The 23,068-nt window shown below is 56.4% G+C and overlaps 1 protein-coding gene and 2 non-coding genes across 3 annotated transcripts in view; 2 read left to right on the top strand and 1 right to left on the bottom strand.

Annotated features, from left to right (window-relative positions):
* The window catches only part of LOC138682991 (scavenger receptor cysteine-rich type 1 protein M130-like), a 59,284-nt gene extending 36,643 nt beyond the window's left edge, over positions 1 to 22,641 (bottom strand). Inside the window, 18 exon segments of the mRNA XM_069774510.1 lie at positions 9,106 to 9,393; positions 9,622 to 9,774; positions 9,984 to 10,067; positions 10,494 to 10,589; positions 11,344 to 11,481; positions 11,769 to 11,804; positions 12,225 to 12,539; positions 12,628 to 12,690; positions 13,166 to 13,480; positions 13,838 to 14,152; positions 14,239 to 14,565; positions 15,116 to 15,430; positions 15,659 to 15,967; positions 16,995 to 17,318; positions 17,983 to 18,291; positions 19,369 to 19,739; positions 20,308 to 20,665; positions 22,122 to 22,641. Of these exon segments, the coding sequence (XP_069630611.1) occupies positions 9,106 to 9,393; positions 9,622 to 9,774; positions 9,984 to 10,067; positions 10,494 to 10,589; positions 11,344 to 11,481; positions 11,769 to 11,804; positions 12,225 to 12,539; positions 12,628 to 12,690; positions 13,166 to 13,480; positions 13,838 to 14,152; positions 14,239 to 14,565; positions 15,116 to 15,430; positions 15,659 to 15,967; positions 16,995 to 17,318; positions 17,983 to 18,291; positions 19,369 to 19,739; positions 20,308 to 20,665; positions 22,122 to 22,641 (4,636 nt within the window).
* Positions 5,863 to 5,935, top strand: TRNAF-GAA (transfer RNA phenylalanine (anticodon GAA)). The gene has a single exon. It is a non-coding gene; the product is annotated as a tRNA-Phe (tRNA).
* TRNAA-CGC (transfer RNA alanine (anticodon CGC)) lies at positions 6,317 to 6,388 on the top strand. Its single transcript has one exon. It is a non-coding gene; the product is annotated as a tRNA-Ala (tRNA).
* Positions 22,642 to 23,068: the final 427 nt, after the last annotated feature.

Below are 23,068 nucleotides of genomic sequence, written 5' to 3'. Positions count from 1 at the left end.
CTACGATCGCATTTGCTGCTTTTTCATATGCTTTTTTCGTCAACGGTTGCCCACATTTACCCCTGTCTCTTTTTCGCATTTCCTCCAGCAATTCTAACATTGTCTCTTTTTGCTCTAGTATTATAGTAGCCAAATCCTCGTTTGCATTATTGGAATCAGGGTATAGCTGATTTTGAGCTTCCTCAGTATTTTCTGAGTCCCGTTGGGCCCCCCAATCATCAGAGTCCACGGGCAGAGGAATGTCTTCTGCTCATAATAGCGGCTGACTTGTCTTTTTCGCAGAAGTATTTACCATTGCCTGTTCCTCGGGTGTTAATGGGGCCATGGGAACATTGGCGCTATTTCCCCTCCCCCAAAAATTCAGCTCTTCTACAGGGAAAGCCGCAACCAGTGTTTTTTCTTCTAATGGTGGCGCCGTTGGCGGCAGGGGGGGCTTCTGTGCTCCGCATACTGTCTCTGCTGCTGAACAATACGTCAGGGGAGCAGGAGCATTAATAGTTCGAGTTTCTGCCACTAAAGCACGTTTTAACGCATCCTTAACAGCAGCTTCCGATGTTATTTGCTGCATCATTTGGAGACACTTTTTCCAATGTGCTGCCAGATGCACAGCTATTTTATTTCCTCCTTGGACAGACTCCCATATTTCCCTTCCTAAGTTCTCCTAAATAGACAAAGAAAAGAGAGCCTCAGAGTCCTTGAAAAATCCTCTTCTTTGTCCCCACTGTAACAAATCCTCTAACTGGTCCTTTTTAATAGCCGTCTCTGTTTTTTCAACCAGCCTCATAAGTGTCTTTACGGCTGCCTTTTCATTCGCAGATGCTGCGATACCCTGCCACCTTTTATCACGTAAGCTTACGATTCCTGCCTCTCTCGAGCAGCCCGGCGCTTTTCTTTTAAGCCCACCGGCATTCACGGCAATTTCCCCCGCCTTTTCAGTCGTTAGCGTTCCCCTCTTGTTCCTTACCGGATCACGTCGGGGTCACCAGATGTAGAGAAATTCCATGCAGGGATGGACGACAGGACACCAATATGATGATCAAAGTCACCAGTTTATTGAGCCTAGCTCAATTCTCTAAGTTCCTAAAAAGCTCTGATTGGCTGCTGCATGCGAGCATTTGGTGTCCACACACACAAGCATAAAATGTGATTGGTTATATCGACACTGTACACACGTATAAACATAAGATATAGTTGGTTATACTAACTCTGTACACGTGCATAAACATAGGACATAATTGGCTATATTAACTAGAGCATGCGAAACTTGTCTCAGTCTAATTGGTCAAGATAACCTGCCTAATTGAGGTTGTTTGTGCCAAGTTCCCTTTATCATGGAATGTGCACCTGTGTTTTTCTAATTGGGATCTTTCTTTTTCTGTCTTCTTGTTTATTCTGTTCAAAGCCTTCTAAAGGCGTCTGGAATGCTCTTGCGACCGTGAGCTACTTTCAGGCCCAGTCACTAAGTTCCATGTAGTTCACTCCTACAGTTACCAGATGTTACTAAGCCTTTCTGGCTATTCTCCCATGAGAAGCAGGGAATAGCCCTGGGAATCCTAGCCCAAAACTTGGGACCACATAGAAGGGCAGTGGCGTATTTCTCCAAACAACTTGATGAAGTAAATAAACGTTGGCCTAGCTGCTTAAGGGCGGTAGCAGCATTGGTGCTACATATTCAAGAAGCTCGTAAATTTACATTGGGCCAAAAGATTATAGTGTTGATATCTCATACTGTATCTACAGTATTAGAGGTAAAAGGGGGGCACTGGCTCTCACCACAAAGATTCCTTAAATATGGAATGGGATGATGTGGAAATAATGGTTACTAACATTGTCAATCCAGCATCTTTCCTCAGCGAAACCACGGGAGAACCAGTATCACATGACTGCCTGGAAACAATTGAAGTGGTCTATTCCAGCTGACCAGATCTAAAAGAGGAGCCGCTGGAAGATGCTGAAGATTCCTGGTACACAGACAGAAGTAGCTTTGTTCGACAAGGCATCCGCAGAGCAGGGTATGTGGTAACCACTGCAGATCAGGTAAGAGAGTCCAAAGCCCTTGCCCCGAATACCTCAGCACAAAAAGCAGAAATAATAGCTTTAACCCGAGCGTTGGAGCTAGCCAAAGACAAGAAGATTAATAACTGGACGGACTCCAAATATGCTTTTGGGGTAGTCCATACCCATGGAGCCATATGGAAAGAAAGGGGACTCCTATCCACCCAAGGGAAACATATAAAACATGCTGAAGAAATTCTTAAGCTCCTGGAAGCAGTACAGCTGCCCAAAAAAGTGGCTATCATGCACTGCAAAGCTCATCAAAAAAGAAATATGGCTCAGGAACTGGGCAATGCTATGGCGGACTGTGAAGCCAAATAAAGCAGCTGAGAGAGGTGAATTAGAGGTGCAGTCTTTGGTCCCAGATGGTAAAATACAAATTGCTTGTGAACCTAGGTATTCCAAAGAGGATCGGAAATTAGTTGAAGACTTAGGTGGAAAAATAGAGAAGGGTGGGTGGGCAAAGACTCCACAGGGCAAAATAATAATCCCATTTGCGTTATTGTGGGCCATAGTTATAGCAGAACACAGAAAATCCCGCTGGGGAGCTGAGGCATTGTATAAATACTTAAATCGGTGCATAGTTGCCCGGAACCTCTACTCCACTGTTAAACAAGCGACACAGCAGTGTGAAATTTGTTTGCAAAATAATCCTAAGGTAAGCCCTAAAGCCCAACCCAGACAAATAGGGAAAGGAAACTATCCAGGGCAGCAGTGGCAAATTGATTTCTCAGAACTCCCAAGAAAAGGGGGGTTCTGATATCTGTTGGTTCTAACAGACACCTTTTCAGGCCGGCCAGAAGCATTCCCTTGCCGAACCAATAAGGTTAGGGAGGTAACTAAAGCACTTCTACAAGAAATAGTACCGAGATTCAGGATTCCTGCAACAATTTCCTCAGATAGAGGACCACATTTTATTGCAAAAATTGTTCAACAAGTTAGTAAACTCTTGGGAATAGATTGGCAGTTACATACCTCATATAGACCACAAGCGAGTGGTCAAGTGGAAAAGATGAATCACTTAATTAAGTTACAGATTGTAAAACTAGGGCAGGAGGCCAGATTATCTTGGCCACAGTCATTATCTTTGGAATCCTGAAGATTAGAACTAAGCCCAGAACTAAAGAAGAATTGAGCCCTTTTGAAATATGTTGCGGAGGGACATCACACACAGACCAATGTGATCAAGTGAAGTCCCCTTACTACCACGTTTGATACAGATATATACCTTATGCACTTGGGCACGCGCCCTATACAATACTCTAATTGGTACAATACCCCGTTTCACGCGACACTATCCTATTCTCTATTGGCTGAGCAAGCTTCTTCACGAGGTGTCCAGCAGTCACTTATCTCATTCTTCAGCATCCAGGTGTTGTTTGTCAGGCTCTTCTTATCTTCCTTTTTCCCAGCGTACAAGGACACAGCGTCCTTGTCTGCTCCAGCGTTTTGTAAACTTATGCTTCGTTCCCACCTAACGGCTGGATTGCTCACATTCCTTTGCCCAGCCAAGAAATCCTCAACAGAAATATTGTACGGGAGGCCCTATATCGTACAGGCGGGAATATCAACTCAGATTGGGGATGAAACATTATCTGAGTATGTAATAAGCCTGCAAAAACAACTTCGGGAGATAGAGAAACTGGTCTTAGGAACCAGAGCCCGAGGTCTTGATGGACCGGTGCATGATATTAAGCCTGGTGATTATGTGTATGTGAAGTCCTTTACAGATCCACCTCTGGAACCGAAGTGGGAGGGCTCCTTCCAGGTGCTGCTGACATCCCATACAGCGATCAAGATGAAAGAACAGACCTCATGGGTACATCACGCCAGAGTGAAGAAAGCCCCTAAGCCACAATGGAAATCGACACCTATGGGACCATTGAAGCGTCTCGTCCAAAAACGATGATAGGGGTTCTTATGACTCTGCTGAGCGGTAACTTAATAAGTGCTTGGGAGTGGCCTTGGACAAATGCTTATTTTAGGTACAGGGGAAATGCAGGAAAGGATCTAAAAGGGATGAATTTGGCAACTGTTGTAATACATAATGATGAAACATAATGAACCACTTTTAAAAAGCAGAAGAATTTGCTTAGGGGAAAGAAAAGGGGGGAATTGATACAGGGAAATAACCATCTGCCTTTTGACCACTTAAATGTTTAATAATTCTGTTGGCCCTGTTTGCTCTTTCAAGGCTCGCTTGCCGGGGCCTGGCGCCTGTGGCGTCTGTCAAGGGTTAAGCTTATCAGGGACTGGTATTCCTCAAGGACTGACATGGCAGACAAAGGGAGTGATAAGGGGAACTGCAATGCTAGTCTTACCACAGAACTTGTTCGGACTTGTTAGAAACTGCTGAAATCACCAAGTAAGAAGAGAGCATGCATGAATGACTAAAGTTCACTAGAGGACAAAAGAAGAAGAGGAAGATAAGACCCCTGAAGAAGTAAATGACCACCGGAGACAGGTCTGAGCCTGTGCAAGATGACATAAACGTTTTAGAACGGCTGACACAAGCTTTTGAACTAACCCTGCCCCAACTTATACATATGAATATTTTGTATTGTGTGACCCTGTGAATATGTATGCCCTGGTGTAATAAATATCTGGCTGCTTGCTGAGACAGCGTGCAAGCTTTGAGGAGAAATCCCCTTGCACCCCGGTGCCAGAATAAACATGCCTGCTTTATAACTCACTCTCCGAGTTGTAAAGTTTGTTCTGCGTGTCAGCAGAGTGGGCCAAAAAAACCCTTCTAGATTTCAAAGAGAAGAAATGCCAAGCCCTACCCCTGGGGTGCCCCTAAAAGGCCCTGGGGGTCATGGTGGGCAACAAGCTGCACATGAGTCAGCAGTGAGCCCCTGTGGCCAAGAAGGCCAAGAGCAGCCTGCCTGTATGAAGAGAAGCATGGCCAGGAGATGAGGGGGAGGGATTCTCCCCCTCCATTCACTGCTTGCTAGACCACATGCACAGCCCTGCACTGAGTTTGGGGCCTCCTGCCACCAGCACAGGAAAGACATTGATCAACAGGAGCAAGTTCAGTGAAGGGGCACCAATACAGTCAGGTGTGTGGGGGTGTGCACGGGGCTGGAGAACTTTCCACCTGAGGAAAGGCTGAGGGAACGCTGTTCAGTACGGAGATGAGATGGCTTTGGGAAACTTCATGGGAGCATTTCAGTACCTATCAGGCAGTTAAGAAAACAGAGCCAGGCTCTTCATCGTGGTGCATGGTGGGAAAAGGAGAGGCAAGGGACAAAAGTTGAAAGAATGTTCAGGCAGGAGGTGAGGTCCATGAGGTCATAACCACAAGGTCACTTACGCACTGGAAGAGGTTGCCCTGAGAGGTTGTGCAGTCCCAATCCTTGGAGGTTTTCAAGCCTTCTCTCCCCCTAAATATGGTCTCCAAACGTTGAACAGAACACTCTTGCTCGTGCAAGAAGGAAGCAAAAGCCTAAGGCACCAGCAAAAGCTCTGCCTCCCCTGGGCCCTCTCTTCCCTATGAGAGAGGTCTTCCACCAACCCCACCCTTCTTCCACCTTCAGCTTTGGCAGCTGCCTGTGCCTGGCCTGTCCACTTGCCTTCACCACTCACCTTTGTAACTGAGGCCCGACACATATCTTGGCACTCCCACTGTAAGCTGGCACCCACCCCACACCTGGAGTCTACCTGGCCATGGAGGCAGGGAGAGGCCAGGTCCCCTCTGCCCGACACTGGGCACAGCTTTTCCCTGGGAATGTCCCCAAGGAGCTCTCTTCGTGTGTGTGTCAGCCTGTGGCCTGGCAGAGGAACTGGGACAAGGGCTGCTGGGGCAGGGCTGAAGTAGCTCAGCTGGGAGAGCGTTAGACTGAAGATCTAAAGGTCCCTGGTTCAACCCCGGGCTTCAGCAACGGTTTTCTCCTGTAGATTTTTGCAGAGACTGCCTGCCTGCCTTCTTCCAGCCTGCCCTGGCCCTCCTTGCTCCTTCACCTCTTGCCAGAGCACTGCCCGTGCACTGTAGCTGCAGATCTGCAGGTTAGAATGAGCCTTCCTCTTGCACTGCAAGCCCCCAGCCTTCCCCTGGACAGGACTCTCCATTCAGTGCTTCTTTGGGGTGGTCTCCAGCCGTCCCTCCTTCCCTGCTCCACAGCACTTGGCATCTCTCCTTTGAGGGGGTCTCTGCAAAGACCCTGTCTCTCTCCTCTTTGCCATTCTCGATGGTGCACAGACTGTTCCCCTTGTCATAGACACATCACAGGAGAAGAGCGTCTCTCCTACTAGCAGGCATCAAGGGGATGTAGCTCAGTGGAAGAGCGCCTGCTTCGCATGTGGGAGGTCCTGGGTTCAATCCCTGGCATCTCCAGGGGTGGTGCTTTTGCCCTGACTGCCCAGCCTCAGGCAGGTGTGGGCTGGAGCTTGGGCACTGCTCCTCTCCAGGCCCTGTGGGCCTGCCCTGCCCACCAAGGGCTTGGCTGTGAGCTGGGCAGGGCTGTGGGACTCTCAGCTGGAGTCTTCCTTCCACCATCGCCACTGGCTTGAGCAGACCCTCAGCTCAGGGAACCTGGATCCGCTGAGGTCAGGCACAGCCCTGCAGAGGTGGGACTGGTGGGGCCGGTGCCCACCTCTTGCTCCTGGGGTGTGTGGTGACTCCGTCCACCCTGTGCTGGTAGGATCAGGGAGTCACAGGTCTGTCCACAGCCGTGCACAGGCAGTGAGGGCCAGGAGATGGTGCCTTGGCTGCTCCTCTGGCAATAACCCCCACAACCAAAATGGGGCATGAGACATGGATTCTCACTGCAGGGTGCCCAGCACCCTGGTGAGCCAAAACTCAAAGAAATAAGGCTGTTCTCCTATGGGCTTTAAACAGCCAAGCTCTGCCCAGCATGGGGGTTGCAGTGCTGAGGCTTGGGGGGGTCTCACTGTGACCCCCCTCAGGCAGGTCCTCGGGAGCTGCAGGAACAACCACAGATTTGGGGTACAGCAACAATCTTGCTTTGCTGCAGAGAATGGACCCAGCCTGCAATGCCAGACTGTTCAGGTCCCCAGATGCCATGAAACAGGCTCTTCCTGCTCAGGCGTGCTGCCCCCCTCAAGCACACACAGGCCTGTGGCTCATCTCCCCCAGGAGGAAGAGGAAAATGTCTGCCAGGTGCCAGAGTAAGGGAGAAATATTACACCTGTGGGAGGGCAGAGCTGTCAGCGAGGTGTCACAGGACAGGTGCTGGGTTCCTCTCCCCAGTCCCCACTTGGAGCACCTTGAGTCTGCATGTCAGTGTCCATACTGTCCATAGCCCCCACCATCCTGTGTTCAGAAGATGACAATCCCCCCTTCTTCTTTACTTCGCTTTTATACCTTCTTTCTCTGAGATGCAGGGCTGGAGCTTGCCCCCATGGGAGTTTTCCAGGGGATGGATGCTGTGTTTGCAGTGCCCATGGGGGCACTCATCATCACCATCACCATGGGGGTCTCACCCTGGGAACGCTGCTCTCCCATGGGGTCTGCCAGCAGGAAGGCTCTGGGGTATGGGGCAGAGGGATGTGTGTGCCTGGGCTTCTCCCATATCCCCCCAGGATCACCACAGGGGTGGAGGAGCTCCCAGCAGGGAATGGGGCAATGCTGAAGTGGGAGAGGGTGTTGGTGACAGCCACCTCCTCCCCGCTTCTCCTCTAGGGCCAGATCCTGCTGCTTGCAGCAGTACTGAGCTCCAGCAACTTCCCACATCGAACCCTGCCACAGACAGCCAAGGCACCTTCCAGCCCGCAGCAGAGAAGCCTTTTGGGGAAGTGCCGGAGGGGTGTTGAGACCCACCAGCAGGACCAGGGAGGGCGGTTTGGGTTGCCAGGTCCTGCCCAGGTGTCAAACCCTTCTCCCCGCCTGGCTGCTACATAAGAAGTTTCTCTGCCCATGGGCGCTGGGGCAGGCGAAAGCCACAGCCAAGGGAGAGGGACCCTGGCTCAGCTCCCAGCAGTGCCTCTTTTAGGGGAGGGACACAAAATCTCCTCTGCCATGGAAATGTGCCCACGTGAGGATCCTGCCAGATGAGCCCTTCTCCAGGCCAGGGACTGGACCAAGGCTTCTGGCTGCAGCATACATCTCCTGGGGATCTTTTCTTCATCCCCCCAGCCCTCCAACAGTGCTGGGGGAAAGGTGCCCCCATCACCGTTGCTTCCCTCTCTTCTGTGCCTGCACACAAGTACTGCCCTGACACAAACCCAAACTGACATCCCTGGTGAAGCAGCAGGAGGGCAGGGGTGGGGGCTGGAGGAGAGCAGGAGGAGGGGGTCCCAGGGCTGCTGTGGGGCCTTACAGCCTCTGCTCAGGAAGAAGGCAGCTCAGTGCCTTGACAAGAGTGCTCAGGGTCTGCGAGGGCCCAAGGTAGCAGGAGCAGCCCATGGAGACTGGGGTCCTGGCAGAGCATGAGGAGAGGGAATCCCAGCCCTGTGTATCCCAGAAAGCAGCTCTGCACCTTGTGCTGGGGCAGTGGGGAGCAGAGATGCCTCCTAACCATGGTGGGAGGTAATCCATGGGCCATGTTCCCCCCTGGGGCTGGCTGGGATGTTCAGGGCACTGCGGCCAACTCAGGGCTCACTTCTGTGGGGCCACAGCCCAGGGCTTACCCTGACACGGCAGCTCTGTCATGGCCTCTGCACTGTGGGACCAGCACGGCTCAGGCCCTGCCTGGGGTAAAGAGCAGCTGGGAAACCCTAGGGCGAGGAAATGGGTGCTCAAACTGAGGTGCATCACGGAACCTATCAGAGAGCCATTTTGACTAGAAACTGCCTGTGGCCAGCAGGATGGAAATGTCTCTGTCAGCAGGATTATTCCCCAGCGACCATGGGCTCTCACTGCTTCACAGCCTGACCCCAAGCCTGCTGTCCCTGAGACATGCCCATTTCCCCACTTCCATGACTTTGTTCTCTGCTCCTCCTGACCAGCCTCAGGAAGATGCCCTGACACTTGGGCAGGCAAGCACCAGCTCTGGGTCAAAGCTGAACACAGCTGTTCTATTATGAACAAAGATGAGGCACAGCATAAAAATGGGAATAAAAATAGAGGAAACTCCAGGCGGTTTCTGTTGCCCGTGGGACAAGGGAGATGGTTCCCTGGTGCTCGCAGCTCTCCCAGCTCCACAGACCTCTTCTCCCTCCTGGCTGCACGCAGCTGCACAGCAGGGATGGGCTCTCATGGCCTTGGGCTCTGGGACTGTTGTGCACAGAGCTCCGGTGTCACAGCCATTGTGTCCTCAGGGGGATGTGCCAGAGACACCTCTTCAGCATCATCATAGCCCATGCTCCCCAGGGACAGGGGCCACGTGTCTCCTTCAGCTCCAGGGACCCCAGCACTTCTCCAGGAGTGCAAGCTGGTCCCTGCAAGCAGCAAGGCAGGACAATGCAGTTCGCCCCATGGGGTCTGTAGATCATCTTCCTCCCTGCTCGTCACCACATTCAGCTCCTTCTCCCACCCCTAGTCCCTCCAAGGAAAACTCCCAGGACAGGTTCCCCCTTCCCAGGAGGCTGGGGTCTCAGGACAGCAGTGACTTGGGTGGCACCATGGATGGCACCCCAGGAACCAGCAGTGCTAAATTTCCCTCTCACCTCTGGGTGCATCCCTGGGCTCTGCTCCCTCCTCAGGCTCCCTGGGCATTTCACTCTCTCCCTGCCCAGGGGCAACATCCTCCGCGGGATCAGAAACCTCCCTGGCATCATCATAACCATCTGCTGGGTCACCTCTGGGTGGGACAAGAACATCTGAAAAGAGAGGGGAGCTGGTGACAGTCAGAAGATACATCCTGCACAGCAGAGGACATGAAGATGTGCAGGGACACAGGGCTGAGACACGGGTATTGGCAGCACCACAGGAGACCCCCATGTCCTCCCCATCTCCAGCGGTGACACTGAGTGACACCTCTGTCCATCACATGTCTTCAGGGAGATCAACTCCTTCTTGCCTCTGTTACCTGCTGCTGATCCCAGACCATCCTCCTCCTCGCTGACCCCAGGGTAGGACTGCAGCTGGGTCAGGGACTCCTCTAAATAGGAGCCTGGAGAGATGCACAGTGGGTATTATGAAGTGAGCCCCACTGACCTGGCTCGTGGTCAGTGCTGCTGGGGAAGGGGGACCCACAGAGCTGGGGCTGCATGGGGACAAGGGCTGGGAATTCACCCTGCCTCCCTGGGGCAAACTCTGTCTCAAAGGTGCTCACAGAGCTGCCCTAGGACAGCCCTTTCCTTCACTCCACGCATGTCACATGAGGTGCAGGGGCAGGAGGAGAGGGGATGTCCAGCGGGACAGGCAAAGCTGGTTGGGAGAAAGCTCCCCTCCCAGGCCAGGACCTGGATGCTGTCCCCATAGACCACATGGCCCCAGCATCACAATGGGCTGGGGGCTTCAGGGAATCAGCCCTGGGTTGGGGCCAGGGGAAAGGGTCCTGCAGATAGATGTACGTCCAGGGAGGACCCACACCCACCTGAGCGACCAAACCTCGCCTGCTTCTCCCACACTGGGCTGTAACTGATCTCCTCATACACAGCCTCAGGGAACATCTCCTGAGCACTCCTGGAGCCTGGGGACAGAGGTAGGGCTGGCACAAGGACAGGCAGACAGGCAATGGGATCACACTGCGCTCCCTCAAACCTGTTCCTTGGGCCAACCCAGGACTGGCCCGACAGCACAGCCCCACTGCACTGTCCAGGCACAGCTGCCACATCCCCAGTGAGGGCAACATCGCTGTGGAGATTATCTGGGGCAGCGTCACCCTCGCATCATCCCATCAGAGACAATGCTCATGCCCCTCTGGCCCCAGGGTCATGCACCCCTTGTCTGACCCTGGAGCAGCTCCCATGTTTCCTCTCCACCTGGAGCTTTCCCCTGTCTGTCCCACGGGTGTAGAGTAGGGCCCCTGTCCTGCCAGGGGGTGGGCAGAGCTGGGCAGAAGGGACAGCCTGGGTGCCTGACACCACGGGATGGACCCTGCTACCCTGCACTCCTTCCATCATCTCCCTTGTCCCAGAGCACCCCCAGCACTACCTAGAGCACTGCCAGCCTTGGCCATCTCCTTTCTGCCCACATATCTCCCAGCCCCGCTCTGCCATTTCTGACATTTCTCTCCTCACCCCATCGCTACCTCCCCCCACCTCTGGGCTCTCTCCACCCCTTGCTGCTGGTGCCCCACGGCCAGGCAGTCAATGGGATGGTGCATGGGACAGGTGGCAGCACAGAGTCTCATCCCCCCAGCTCTGTCTGTGCCCCACACTGACACCCTGCAGCCCTTCCAGGAGATATCTATCTTCCCCTGGGACCACTGTGGAAAGACCAACCTCTGCGCCCAGCCCTGGTGCTTAGCGCTTGCCCAGCCAGGAGGGCCACGAGCAGGCAGAGAAGGGCCCCCAGGATGATGCAGATGATGATGGGCACTGAGAATCTCCCGCTGCCACTCAGACTGCCCTGGGGGGATTCTGTGTGGGCAAGAATATGGAAAGGCCAGCAGCAGGCCTGGGTGAGGGGGAAAAAGCACCATTCCTGACCCCCATCACACAAGGCAGCAGGGGATGGAGGGCCCCAGGGATGAGCGATGGAGAAGCTGCTACCCTGATGAGTAAATTACAACCTTCCCTAGCCCCCTCACCACCAGACCAGTGCCTTCTCCTGGGAGTTTCACATGCCAACAAGGAGCCCCTTCCACCCAGCTGTGGGTCACAGTCTGGCCCTGGCGATACCCAGCCCCGGGGGGAAGACAAGTTACCTGCTTGGGGTGGGGATGCTGCTGTCCTGGGTGTAGCTGCAGAGGAGAAAAAGGAGAGCTGGGCTGAGAGGGTGGGTATGTGGGTACCGGGGAGCCTCCTCCCCAACACACCGTGTGTGTGTCTGTGGATGTCCCTGACACATCCCACCCAAATTGCCTCTCCTATAGTGCTAGAAAGAGAGGCCGGGAAAGGGCTCAGTGCCTCTGCTCCGGGTGGCAGGCAGGATGGCACAGATAGCCCAAGGGATAACCTTGGGGCTGCAGGGCCCCTTGGGCAATGGACAGAACACATCCAGTTCCACCAAGGCTGCTCCCCACTTGGCACCAGGCTCCTGCACTCCACAGGAATGTTCTTGCTCTTGGGAGGTCAGGGGCCATGGCAGGACCAAGGGGGCAAAAGGTCTTCCCCAGCTCCCTGCCAATACCTGAGCAAGGGGTCCTATCCCTGCCACTCACCTGAGCAGTTCACAGCAGCATCTTCCTTATGCCGGCAAGCACCACCATCCCCAGGCCGGGCCCAGCAGTCCTGCAGAGACGGCTCTGTCCCACGGCACTCCACCTGCTCCAGCCAGATGGGGCCCGTCCCCACCCCAAACACAGCCTCATGCAGGGCAGACACCGCGGGGCCACAGCCCAGCTGCCTGCACGCCACCTCAGCATCCCGCATGTCCCAGGAGTCGTCGCACACCGTCCCCCAAGAGCCACGGTGCCAGACCTCCACTCTGCCCGAGCACCTGTCCTCACCTCCCACGGCACGAATCTTCTCCCTGTCTGGAGAAGGCAAAGACCTCCCATGGCACAGAGACAGCAGGCAGAGCCCTGCCAGACAAGAAGCATCCACAGAGGAGCAGCTCCCTACCTGTGCACCTCGTGGAGTTGGGGCACGGGGCCAGTGGGATCGAGGGCATTTCTGGGCGTCTCCCTGAAGAAGGAAACACTGTGGTGAAAGGGCTGGTTCGGGAGATTGTGCAGAAGAGAGCAGGACTGACCTCTGCTTGTGCCTCCCTCTGCCATCTCGATCACAGCAGCAACTGAACCCTGGTCATTCATGGGACACGCACAGGACTGTGAGGGGACCCCAACTGCTCGGCCCCAAAAGGTCCCAGTTTAACAGAGCAGCAGGAGCATGTCTATGGAGGGAAGGCTCTTCTGAACCCTGTCTGGTCTCTTCTGAGACCTCACCTGGAGATGCCTCTGCCTCCCCCAGGCGCTGCTGGCAACCTGGGTGGCAACTGCTGCTGGACGTGTGTGGCTGTGATCGCTTTTCTGCCACCAGCAGCAGAAGGGACTGACATGGAAAGGAAAAGCCCCTCCAAGCTCTTTTTCCGCATTTGGCTGTGCTCAACAGGGAGCAGGAGCTAGAGTGACACTGGGGTGCCCAGGTGGCTCAGAGTTACCATTGCAGGTGATGTGGATCTCTTCTCGTGGGTCTTCACATGACTGTGGGTTCCAGGGAGCAGAGGGACACTGCCAGAAGGAGCTGGTTTTCTCCCCACACCGCACCTTATCCAGCCATGTAGGGCCAGACACCCTTCCATAAGGCAGCTGCGTTTCCAGGGATCCTCCGTCCCCGCAGCCCAGCTCCTTGCATGCCAGCAACACCGTGTCGAGAGTCATCGAGTTGGAGCAAATGCTGCCCCATGTTCCGTTGTAGAAAACCTGCAGGCGCCCGGAGCAGCCATCACTGTTCTCCAGCCTCAGGGCCATGAACTCTGGGAGGAAAGGCACCAAGGGGGAACAGGCTGGTCTGGGGCAGCGGGAGCCAGGACACCTCTGCACCCCCCAGGCCCACAGCTGGGTAAGGCCATGGCCAGTACGTCCCCCTTGCACCCAAAGGTAGAGAGAAGCCCCTGATGGACAGACACCCCTGCCCTTCCTGCAAACCCTCGGGGATGGCTGAGCTCCCCAGGGACCCTCAGTGGGACTGAGGGTACCCGTGCATGGGTATCCACAGGACATGCTCGGACAGGAGCTCAGAGGCAGCCAGGGACAGCCTTGGCCATGCCCATCTCTCCTTGTGTCCTGGCCTCCATGGGAGCCAGGCTCCCACTACAGCTCCTGGCACAGACCTGAGCAGACGACTCCGGCATCCTCTTTGTGCCCGCAGTCGTGCTGCCCCCAGGGCCTGGCAGGGCAGTCCCAGAGAGCAGCTTCGGCCCCAGAGCAGTTCACGCCATCCAGCCAGATCTGCCCGGAGCCTTCCCCGAACTGAGCAGAGCCGGCTGCCTCCACTGCCCCTCCACAGCCCAGCTGGTGACAAATGACGGTGGCATCAGACAGGTCCCAGCCATCATCACAGACAGTCCCCCAGATGCCCTGGTAGTAGATCTCCACTCTCCCAGCACAGCGCCCGGTCCCATTCACCAGCCGGACCCTCCGGCTCCCTGTAGTGGGTAGAAACCCCAGTTGCTGTTAGGGGCCGGCTGCCCACCCACCCCATCACCTGGGGTGCCCGTGCAGCGCCGCTCACCCCAGCAAATGACTCCCACATCCTCTGCTACCCCTGCCGCCGGTGCACTCTCGAGCAGGGAGGTGTTGCAGAAGGCCAGGCTGGCCTCGTGCCCTGTGCACCGGACCCCTCGCAGCCCCACGGGACCCGTCCCTCGCTCAGGCTTTGGGGGGTTGTAGGCTGTCCCTGCCTCTCCACACCGCAGCTGCCGGCACACCACACTGGCCTCCTGCACGTCCCACTGGTCATCCAGGACTCTGCCCCATGTCCCATGCTGGAAGATCTCCACTCGTCCGTCGCACCGGCTCTCTCCACCCACCAGCCGCAGGGATGCAAAGCTGGCTGAGCCTGGGGAGAGCAGAGATGCCACAGCCATTGGTGGCACCAGGGAGCATGGCATCCTTCAGGGAGCAGTGGGAGGGGGGGATTTTCCGCCCAAACACAACAAGATTGAGCCTTTTGCTGACGGGAAGCGAGGGCAAAATCTGCTGCTGCTGGGGGCAGCCGGGCACCTGCTTCCTGGGTGGTGGGATGAGGCTCTGCAGAGCTCTCTCTGGGGATGGAATGCAGTTGTCTGCAGCCAGAGGGATGGACCACAGCCCTGCAGCCCTGCTCTGGGCTTTTCCCACAGTAGGAGAACGGAGGAGCCCAGGCCTGGTGGTGGTGATGGGGCCTAAGCCACTGCCCTGGGGGCAGATGCCTGCCTCCGTTCAGCCCTCAGCTCTCCCAAAGTATAGCGGTCACTCTGAGCAGGAAAAGCCCTCCAGATGGCTCCTGGGGAAGCCAGGGTTTCTCCAGGGAGAAATTCAGCCTTGCACTGCTGTGGGATCACTGCTTTGTGTGGCCACATGACACACAAAGGGCAAATGGAGTTATGCAGCATTTTTCCAGCACTCACCTGAGCAAATGACAGCAGCGTTGTTCCCATGGGAGCATGGTGAGGCCCCCAGGGTGATCACTGGGCACTGTCCCAGATGGGCTTCTGTCCCATCACAGTGGAATGAGTCTCTCCAGACAGGGCCAGTCCCTCTCCCAAAATGCTCTCCTCCAGGAATGGACTCAGCAAACCCACAGTTGAGTTGACGACAGAGAACATGGGCATCCGAGAGATCCCAGCGGGAGGCACAGAGAGTCCCCCAGGTCCCCAAGACCTGGACCTCTACCCTCCCTGCACACGCTGTGCTGCCGTTCACCAGCTTGAATCCTGTGTATTCTGGGGACAGAGGAGGAGGAGAGAGGGTGGATTGGTGCTCATGTACCCTCAGTAGCTGGCGGAGAGGCCAGAGGGACAGCATGCCTTTCTTCTCCTTCTGCACTATTTTCATGCTGCAGACAATCCCATCATCCCTCCTGTCCTCACACCTGGCCCAGCACGGTCCTTGCTCTGTTCCCCAACCCCTGGCACAGCCCTGGTGTACAACACCCCTCCCTGAGTCCTTACGTGTGCAGGCGACAACAGCGCTGTTCGCGTGGGTGCAGGGCTGCTCCCTGGAGGACCCTCTGCGGCAGGAGATGAGGCGGGATTCATTGCCCACACACTGCAGCTCTCCATCCCAGATGGGACTGACCCCTTCTCCAAAGTGAGCTGGCCCGCTGACAGGCAGGGCCACTCCACACTGCAACTCCCTGCAGACCACATCAGCAGCGCTGGGACTAAAATGTGAATCACAGACAGTTTTCCACTGGTCCCCGTCATGGATCTCCACACGTCCTGAGCAGTGGCTCTTCCCTTCCACCAGCCGGACAAATCCTGGAAAAAAACATAACAACTTGGAGTTCCCAGAGCCCTCTAGCAGTTAAATGTCCACATCCTGCATCATCTCCAAGCAAGCCATGACCAAACTCTCCTTTGCACATTTCAGAGGAAGCTGTTGGGGAAGTGTTGGTGACACAGGCACATCCAGACCCCCATGCACCCCATCTCTACAGCATCAGAGCACTTGAGGGTATGTGTCTGTCACAGACTCACAGCCACAGGTACTGCTTAGACAAAGTGCTCCCACACAAGGTCCCCCGCGTGGCCTGGCATGGTCCCCCCAGAACCACCGTAATGTGAGCAGTTTGATCCAGGAGAACTGGCCCAGATGATAATGACTGCTGCAGCCTGCTCAGCCCCTGCAGAGCTTGGGACCAGGCAGGACCATCCCCCTGATGCAACCAGAAGCACCCCTTGATCCCAGGGGTGTTCCTGGGGTGTTGGAAGGCTCCTTTTAGGTGGAAGATGTCAGAGAGAACAGAAATGGTGCAGCTGCCATCATGCCTGGTGCCTGTTCAGATCCCTCTGATGTCTGCTTGGGGGGAGGGTGTTCTCAGACAGGGACACCGTGCTCTGCCTGAAGGTGTCCACAACCCAGATGGATGGCCGGACAGAAGGCGAGGATAATCCCACTGGGCCCATGCCAACTCTCAGAGACCAGCAGGCACAAATGAGGATCAGTAACTGCTGCCAAAGGCCCCATGTCATGGGGCAGTGTGGGGAACCATGGGCAGGCAGGAGGGCTTGGACAGTGGGTCACTACTGCATGCACAGGGTCATATCCCCACAGGACTACTCACAGCCTCAGGGACATCTCAGTACCAGCCTGGGCATGCAGTGGGTAGGCTCCCTCTGGGCCTTCCCCAAGGACTGGGGACATCAGCAATGACAGTCCCAGCCTGGCAATTAGGTCAGCATCACTGGGCCCTGCTCTGGTGTCCACTTGTTGCTCCCTGAGGGCACAGCCATGGTCCCTTCCCCAATCTCAGACCCAAAGGGGAGGAACAGGCTGTCCACTTACCTGAACATGTCACTCCAGCATCCTCACTGTGTTCACAGTCATGTTCACCCCATCCTCTATGTTTGCAGTCAGACAGGGCAGACTCGGTGCCATTACAGCCAACATCATCCATCCAAATGGGGCCAGATCCTGGCCCAAAGTGTCCATACTGAGGAGCTCCCACAGCAGACCCACAGCCCAGCTGCTTACAAACCACTGCCGCATCGTTCATGTTCCAGTAGTCATCACAGACTGTCCCCCACTGGCCCTGTTGTTTCACCTCCACTCTCCCAGCACAGCGCCTGCCACCATCTGCCAGCCTCACCTCCACAGCACCTTCAAACACTGACACAGGACCAGTTAGAGCAGTGCCAAGCCCCAGTAGTGTGCGTCTGGGGGAACCCCTGCCCGGGTGGCATCAGAGGTGCCCCGGTGGGAGCCCTCTCCCCTCCAAGTCTGTCCCCCGGGCAGGGCAGGGGTCCCTTCTATCCTCATGGGTGCTGCAAGGCTGGGGGTCTGCAGTTCTGGCCTTGCTGGGTCATTTGTGGCCCCACAGCCTTTGGCACCTCCTTCTACCCCAACAGCCAGTTGCCACCTGCCCCTGGCCCATGCCCACCTAGGGCACCTGCTCCTCCCCTGCCAGCACCCTGAGAAGAGACCTACCCCACCAAGGTTCCCCCAAGCACACACTGCTGCTTCTCCCCAAAGCCCCCAGCTCCCCCGGACCACAACCTGCCCTGCCCTCCTCCCAGCTTATCCTCTGCCTTCAGGCCTTTCTGTGTCCTCTGTGGAACAACACAATGATCCCACTGAGTCCTCCCACCACATGACCCCTCCTTGTCCTTGGGCAGCAGCCCAGCCCTGCCCTGTGTAGGATCCCCCAGGAAGGTCACCTCTCTGCCAGCCTGTGGGAACAGATAGCCCACTTCCCTTGTCTCAACAGGCACAACCTGCCCCCACTCAGGCTGGAGCTCACCCAAGTGTTCAGCACCCGTCCCCGAGTCCTTACGTGTGCAGGTGACAACAGCGCTGTTCGCGTGGGTGCAGGGCCGCTCCCTGGAAGACCCTCTGTGGCAGGAGATGAGGCGGGATTCATTGCCCACACACTGCAGCTCTCCATCCCAGATGGGACTGACCCCTTCTCCAAAGTGAGCTGGCCCACTGACAGGCAGGGCCACGCCACACTGCAGCTCCCTGCAGACCACGGCAGCATCTTTGGGACCAAAGTGTGAATCACAGACAGTTTTCCACTGGTCCCTGTCATGGATCTCCACACGTCCTGAGCAGCGGCTCTTCCCTTCCACCAGCCGGACAAATTCTGGAAAAAATCCATAACAACTGGGAGTTCCCAGAGCCCTCTGGCAGTTAAATGCCCACGTCCCACATCACCTCCAAGCAAGCCATGACCAAACTGCCCATTGCACATCCCAGAGGAAGTTGTTGGGGGGTTGTTGGTGACACAGGCACATCCAGACCCCCACGCACCCCATCTCTACACCATCACAGCACTCGAGGGTATGTGTCTGTCACAGCACCAGGCACCACTCAGACAAACTGCTGCTGTACAGGGTGCCCTGCACTGCCTGGCATGGTCCCCCCAGCACTGCAGTAGTGTCCACAGTTCAGGTCCAGCACTGGCCCAGATGATAAAGACTGCTGCAGCCTGCTCAGCCCCTGCAGAGCTTGGGACCAGGCAGGACCATCACTTTGATGCAGCTAGAAATGCACCTTGCTCCCAGGGGTGTTCCTGGGGTGTTGGAAGGTTCATTTTAGGCAGAAGATGTCACAGAGCAGAGAAATGGTGCAGCTGCCATCATGCCTGGTGCCTGTCCAGATCCCTCTGATGTCTGCTCGGGGGCAGGTTGTCCTCAGCCAGGGACACAGTGCTCTGCCTGGAGGTGTCCACAACCCAGATGGATGGCGGGCAGAGGGGCAGGAGACTCCCACTGGGCTCATGCCAGCTCTCAGAGACCAGCAGACACAGATGAGAGCCAGTAAGTGCTGGCAAAGCCTCCGTGTCATGGAGTGCCGAGCAAGTGCCCCCAGGTGTTTCCAGCACAGGGACCCTCAGCATTGTTGGCTGCAAACTGGCAGAATGGGTGGAGATCAATGAAGCCCAATGGACAGCCCAGGGCAGGGATGGAGGACTCATCTGCAGCCCAAGACACTGACTGAGGGTGACTGAGACACTCTGGCAAGGTCATATCACCCTGGGTTAGGCTCCCTCTGGGCCTTCCCAAAGGACTGGGGACATCAGCAATGACAGTCCCAGCCTGGCAATTAGGTCAGCATCACTGGGCCCTGCTCTGGTGTCCACTTGTTGCTCCCTGAGGGCACAGCCATGGTCCCTTCCCCGATCCCAGACCCAAAGGGGAGGAACAGGCTGTCCCCTTACCTGAACATGTCACTCCAGCATCCTCACTGTGAACACAGTCATGTTCACCCCATCCTCTATGTTTGCAGTCAGACAGGGCAGACTCGGTGCCATTACAGCCAACATCATCCATCCAAATGGGGCCAGATCCTGGCCCAAAGTGTCCATACTGAGGAGCTCCCACAGCAGACCCACAGCCCAGCTGCTTACAAACCACTGCCGCATCGTTCATGCTCCAGTAGTCACCACACACCGTCCCCCACTGGCCCTGTTGTTTCACCTCCACTCTCCCAGCACAGCGCCTGCCACCATCTGCCAGCCTCACCTCCACAGCACCTTCAAACACTGACACAGGACCAGTTAGAGCAGTGTCAAGCCCCAGTAGTGTGCGTCTGGGGGAACCCCTGCCCGGGTGGCATCAGAGGTGCCCCGGTGGGAGCCTTCTCCCCTCCAAGTCTGTCCCCTGGGCAGGGCAGGGGTCCCTTCTATCCTCATGGGTGCTGCAAGGCTGGGGGTCTGCAGTTCTGGCCTTGCTGGGTCATTTGTGGCCCCACAGCCTTTGGCACCTCCTTCTACCCCAACAGCCAGCTGCCACCTGCCCCTGGACCATGCCCACCTAGGGCACCTGCTCCTCCCCTGCCAGCACCCTGAGAAGAGACCTGCCCCACCAAGGTTCCCCCAAGCACACACTGCTGCTTCTCCCCAAAGCCCCCAGCTCCCCCGGACCACAACCTGCCCTGCCCTCCTCCCAGCTTATCCTCTGCCTTCAGGCCTTTCTGTGTCCTCTGTGGAACAACACAATGATCCCACTGAGTCCTCCCACCACATGACCCCTCCTTGTCCTTGGGCAGCAGCCCAGCCCTGCCCTGTGTAGGATCCCCCAGGAAGGTCACCTCTCTGCCAGCCTGTGGGAACAGATAGCCCACTTCCCTTGTCTCAACAGGCACAACCTGCCCCCACTCAGGCTGGAGCTCACCCAAGTGTTCAGCACCCGTCCCCGAGTCCTTACGTGTGCAGGTGACAACAGCGCTGTTCGCGTGGGTGCAGGGCCGCTCCCTGGAAGACCCTCTGTGGCAGGAGATGAGGCGGGATTCATTGCCCACACACTGCAGCTCTCCATCCCAGATGGGACTGACCCCTTCTCCAAAGTGAGCTGGCCCACTGACAGGCAGGGCCACGCCACACTGCAGCTCCCTGCAGACCACGGCAGCATCTTTGGGACCAAAGTGTGAATCACAGACAGTTTTCCACTGGTCCCCGTCATGGATCTCCACACGTCCTGAGCAGCGGCTCTTCCCTTCCACCAGCCGGACAAATTCTGGAAAAAATCCATAACAACTGGGAGTTCCCAGAGCCCTCTGGCAGTTAAATGCCCACGTCCCACATCACCTCCAAGCAAGCCATGACCAAACTGCCCATTGCACATCCCAGAGGAAGTTGTTGGGGGGTTGTTGGTGACACAGGCACATCCAGACCCCCACGCACCCCATCTCTACACCATCACAGCACTCGAGGGTATGTGTCTGTCACAGCACCAGGCACCACTCAGACAAACTGCTGCTGTACAGGGTGCCCTGCACTGCCTGGCATGGTCCCCCCAGCACTGCAGTAGTGTCCACAGTTCAGGTCCAGCACTGGCCCAGATGATAAAGACTGCTGCAGCCTGCTCAGCCCCTGCAGAGCTTGGGACCAGGCAGGACCATCACTTTGATGCAGCTAGAAATGCACCTTGCTCCCAGGGATGTTCTGGCATGCTGGGAGATTCCTGTTAGGTGAAGATGTCACAGAGCAGAGAAATGGTGCAGCTGCTATCATGCCTGGTGCCTGTTCAGACCCCTCCAATGGCTGCTTGGAGGGGCTTTCCTCAGCCAGGGACATAGCGCTCTGCCTGGAGGTGCACAGGTCCCAAGCCAACAGCCAGGTAGAGAGGCAGGAGACTTGCCTGCCGCCCTGGCCTCACGCTGGCACCGACAGTAACAGCAGGCACAGATCAGAGCCAGTAAGTGCTGGCAAAGACCCTGTTTCATGGGGCAGCACAGGGAACCATGGGCAGGCAGGAGGGTTTGGGCAGTGGGGCAGTGCTGCCTGTGTGGGGCTGTGTCCCCACAGGACTATTCACAGCCCCAGGGATGTCTCAGTACCAGCCTGTGCATGCAGTGGTGCAGGAGGAAGCAGCCAGAGTCAAGCAGCTGCCAAGCTCCTAACCCTCGCAAATGCTGGTCCACACAGCCGAGCCCTGGGTGGGCAGAGGCAGTGAAGGGCTTTGTGGCCACCCTGCTCCATTCCCCAGGGCCCAGCACTCATCCTCTCTGAAAAGCCCATTTGATTCAGTTGAGGTACTCATGCCTGTGAAGGGGAATGACCCAGGAGGATCAGCCATCTCATGCCATTCCTCCAAAGCGTGGAGTGCTGAGCAAGTGCCCCCAGGTGTTTCCAGCACAGGGACCCTCAGCATTGTTGGCTGCAAACTGGCAGAATGGGTGGAGATCAATGAAGCCCAATGGACAGCCCAGGGCAGGGATGGAGGACTCATCTGCAGCCCAAGATACTGACTGAGGGTGACTGAGACTCTGGCAAGGACAGTTCACCTTGGGGTAGGCTCCCTCTGGGCCTTCCCCAAGGACTGGGGACATCAGCAATGACAGTCCCAGCCTGGCAATTAGGTCAGCATCACTGGGCCCTGCTCTGGTGTCCACTTGTTGCTCCCTGAGGGCACAGCCATGGTCCCTTCCCCGATCCCAGACCCAAAGGTGAAGAACGTGCTGCCCACTTACCTGAACATGTCACTCCAGCATCGTGAATGTGTTCACAGTTATTTTCACCCCATCCTTTGTGTTCGCAGTCAGACAGGGCAGACTCGGTGCCATTACAGCCAACATCATCCATCCAAATGGGGCCAGATCCTGGCCCAAAGTGTCCATACTGAGGAGCTCCAACAGCAGACCCACAGCCCAGCTGCTTACAAACCACTGCCGCATCGTTCATGCTCCAGTAGTCACCACACACCGTCCCCCACTTGCTATTGTGTTTCACCTCCACTCTCCCAGCACAGCGCCTGCCGCCATTCACCAGCCTCACCTCTGCAGCCCCTTCAAACACCAGCAGGGGATGGGTCAGGAGAGTGCCAAACCTCAGCACTGCAGGTCTGGGGGAACCCCCAACCTGGGCCGATTCAAAGGCTAGGAGCCCCTCCCCTCCAGGCTGTCCCTGGTGCAGTGCAGGGGTCCCTTCTATCCCCACGGGCTGCACAAGGCTGTGGGTGTCCAGTTCCAGCCCAGCTGGGTCACTCACCATCCCACTGCACAAGGCCTCCCACGGCAACAGCCACCTGCCCCCCCATCCACACTTCCACACACACTGCCCAGCGCTGCACTGAGAACCCGCTACTCCCCAGCCCAGCACCCCCTCAACAGCTCCATGTACGCAGGCCTGCAGCTTCCAGCACCAGCCTGTGCCTGCCCCAGCACCATCCAAACACACCCCCACCCCCAGGGAGCACTGAGATGATTCTGAGGATCCCCCAGCCTGTGTCCCCTCCTCGCCCCTGGTGTCAGCCCAGTCCCTACACTGGGCCAAGCTCCCCAGGAAGGATGCCTCTCTACTCTAGATGCCCCGGTCCCCTTCTCTCTGTGGGGTCCAAACTGCTCTCATGGGGTCAGGGGTCCCCTGGACCAAGGGGGCAGTGAGCAGCACACAATCCCTCCGAGGTACCCTAGAGCTC

The sequence above is a fragment of the Haliaeetus albicilla genome, chromosome 30, assembly GCF_947461875.1.
Source record: "Haliaeetus albicilla chromosome 30, bHalAlb1.1, whole genome shotgun sequence".
Lineage (NCBI taxonomy): Eukaryota > Metazoa > Chordata > Aves > Accipitriformes > Accipitridae > Haliaeetus > Haliaeetus albicilla.
Note: the sequence above shows the minus strand (reverse complement) of the source record. Positions and strands in the feature narration are given on the sequence as shown.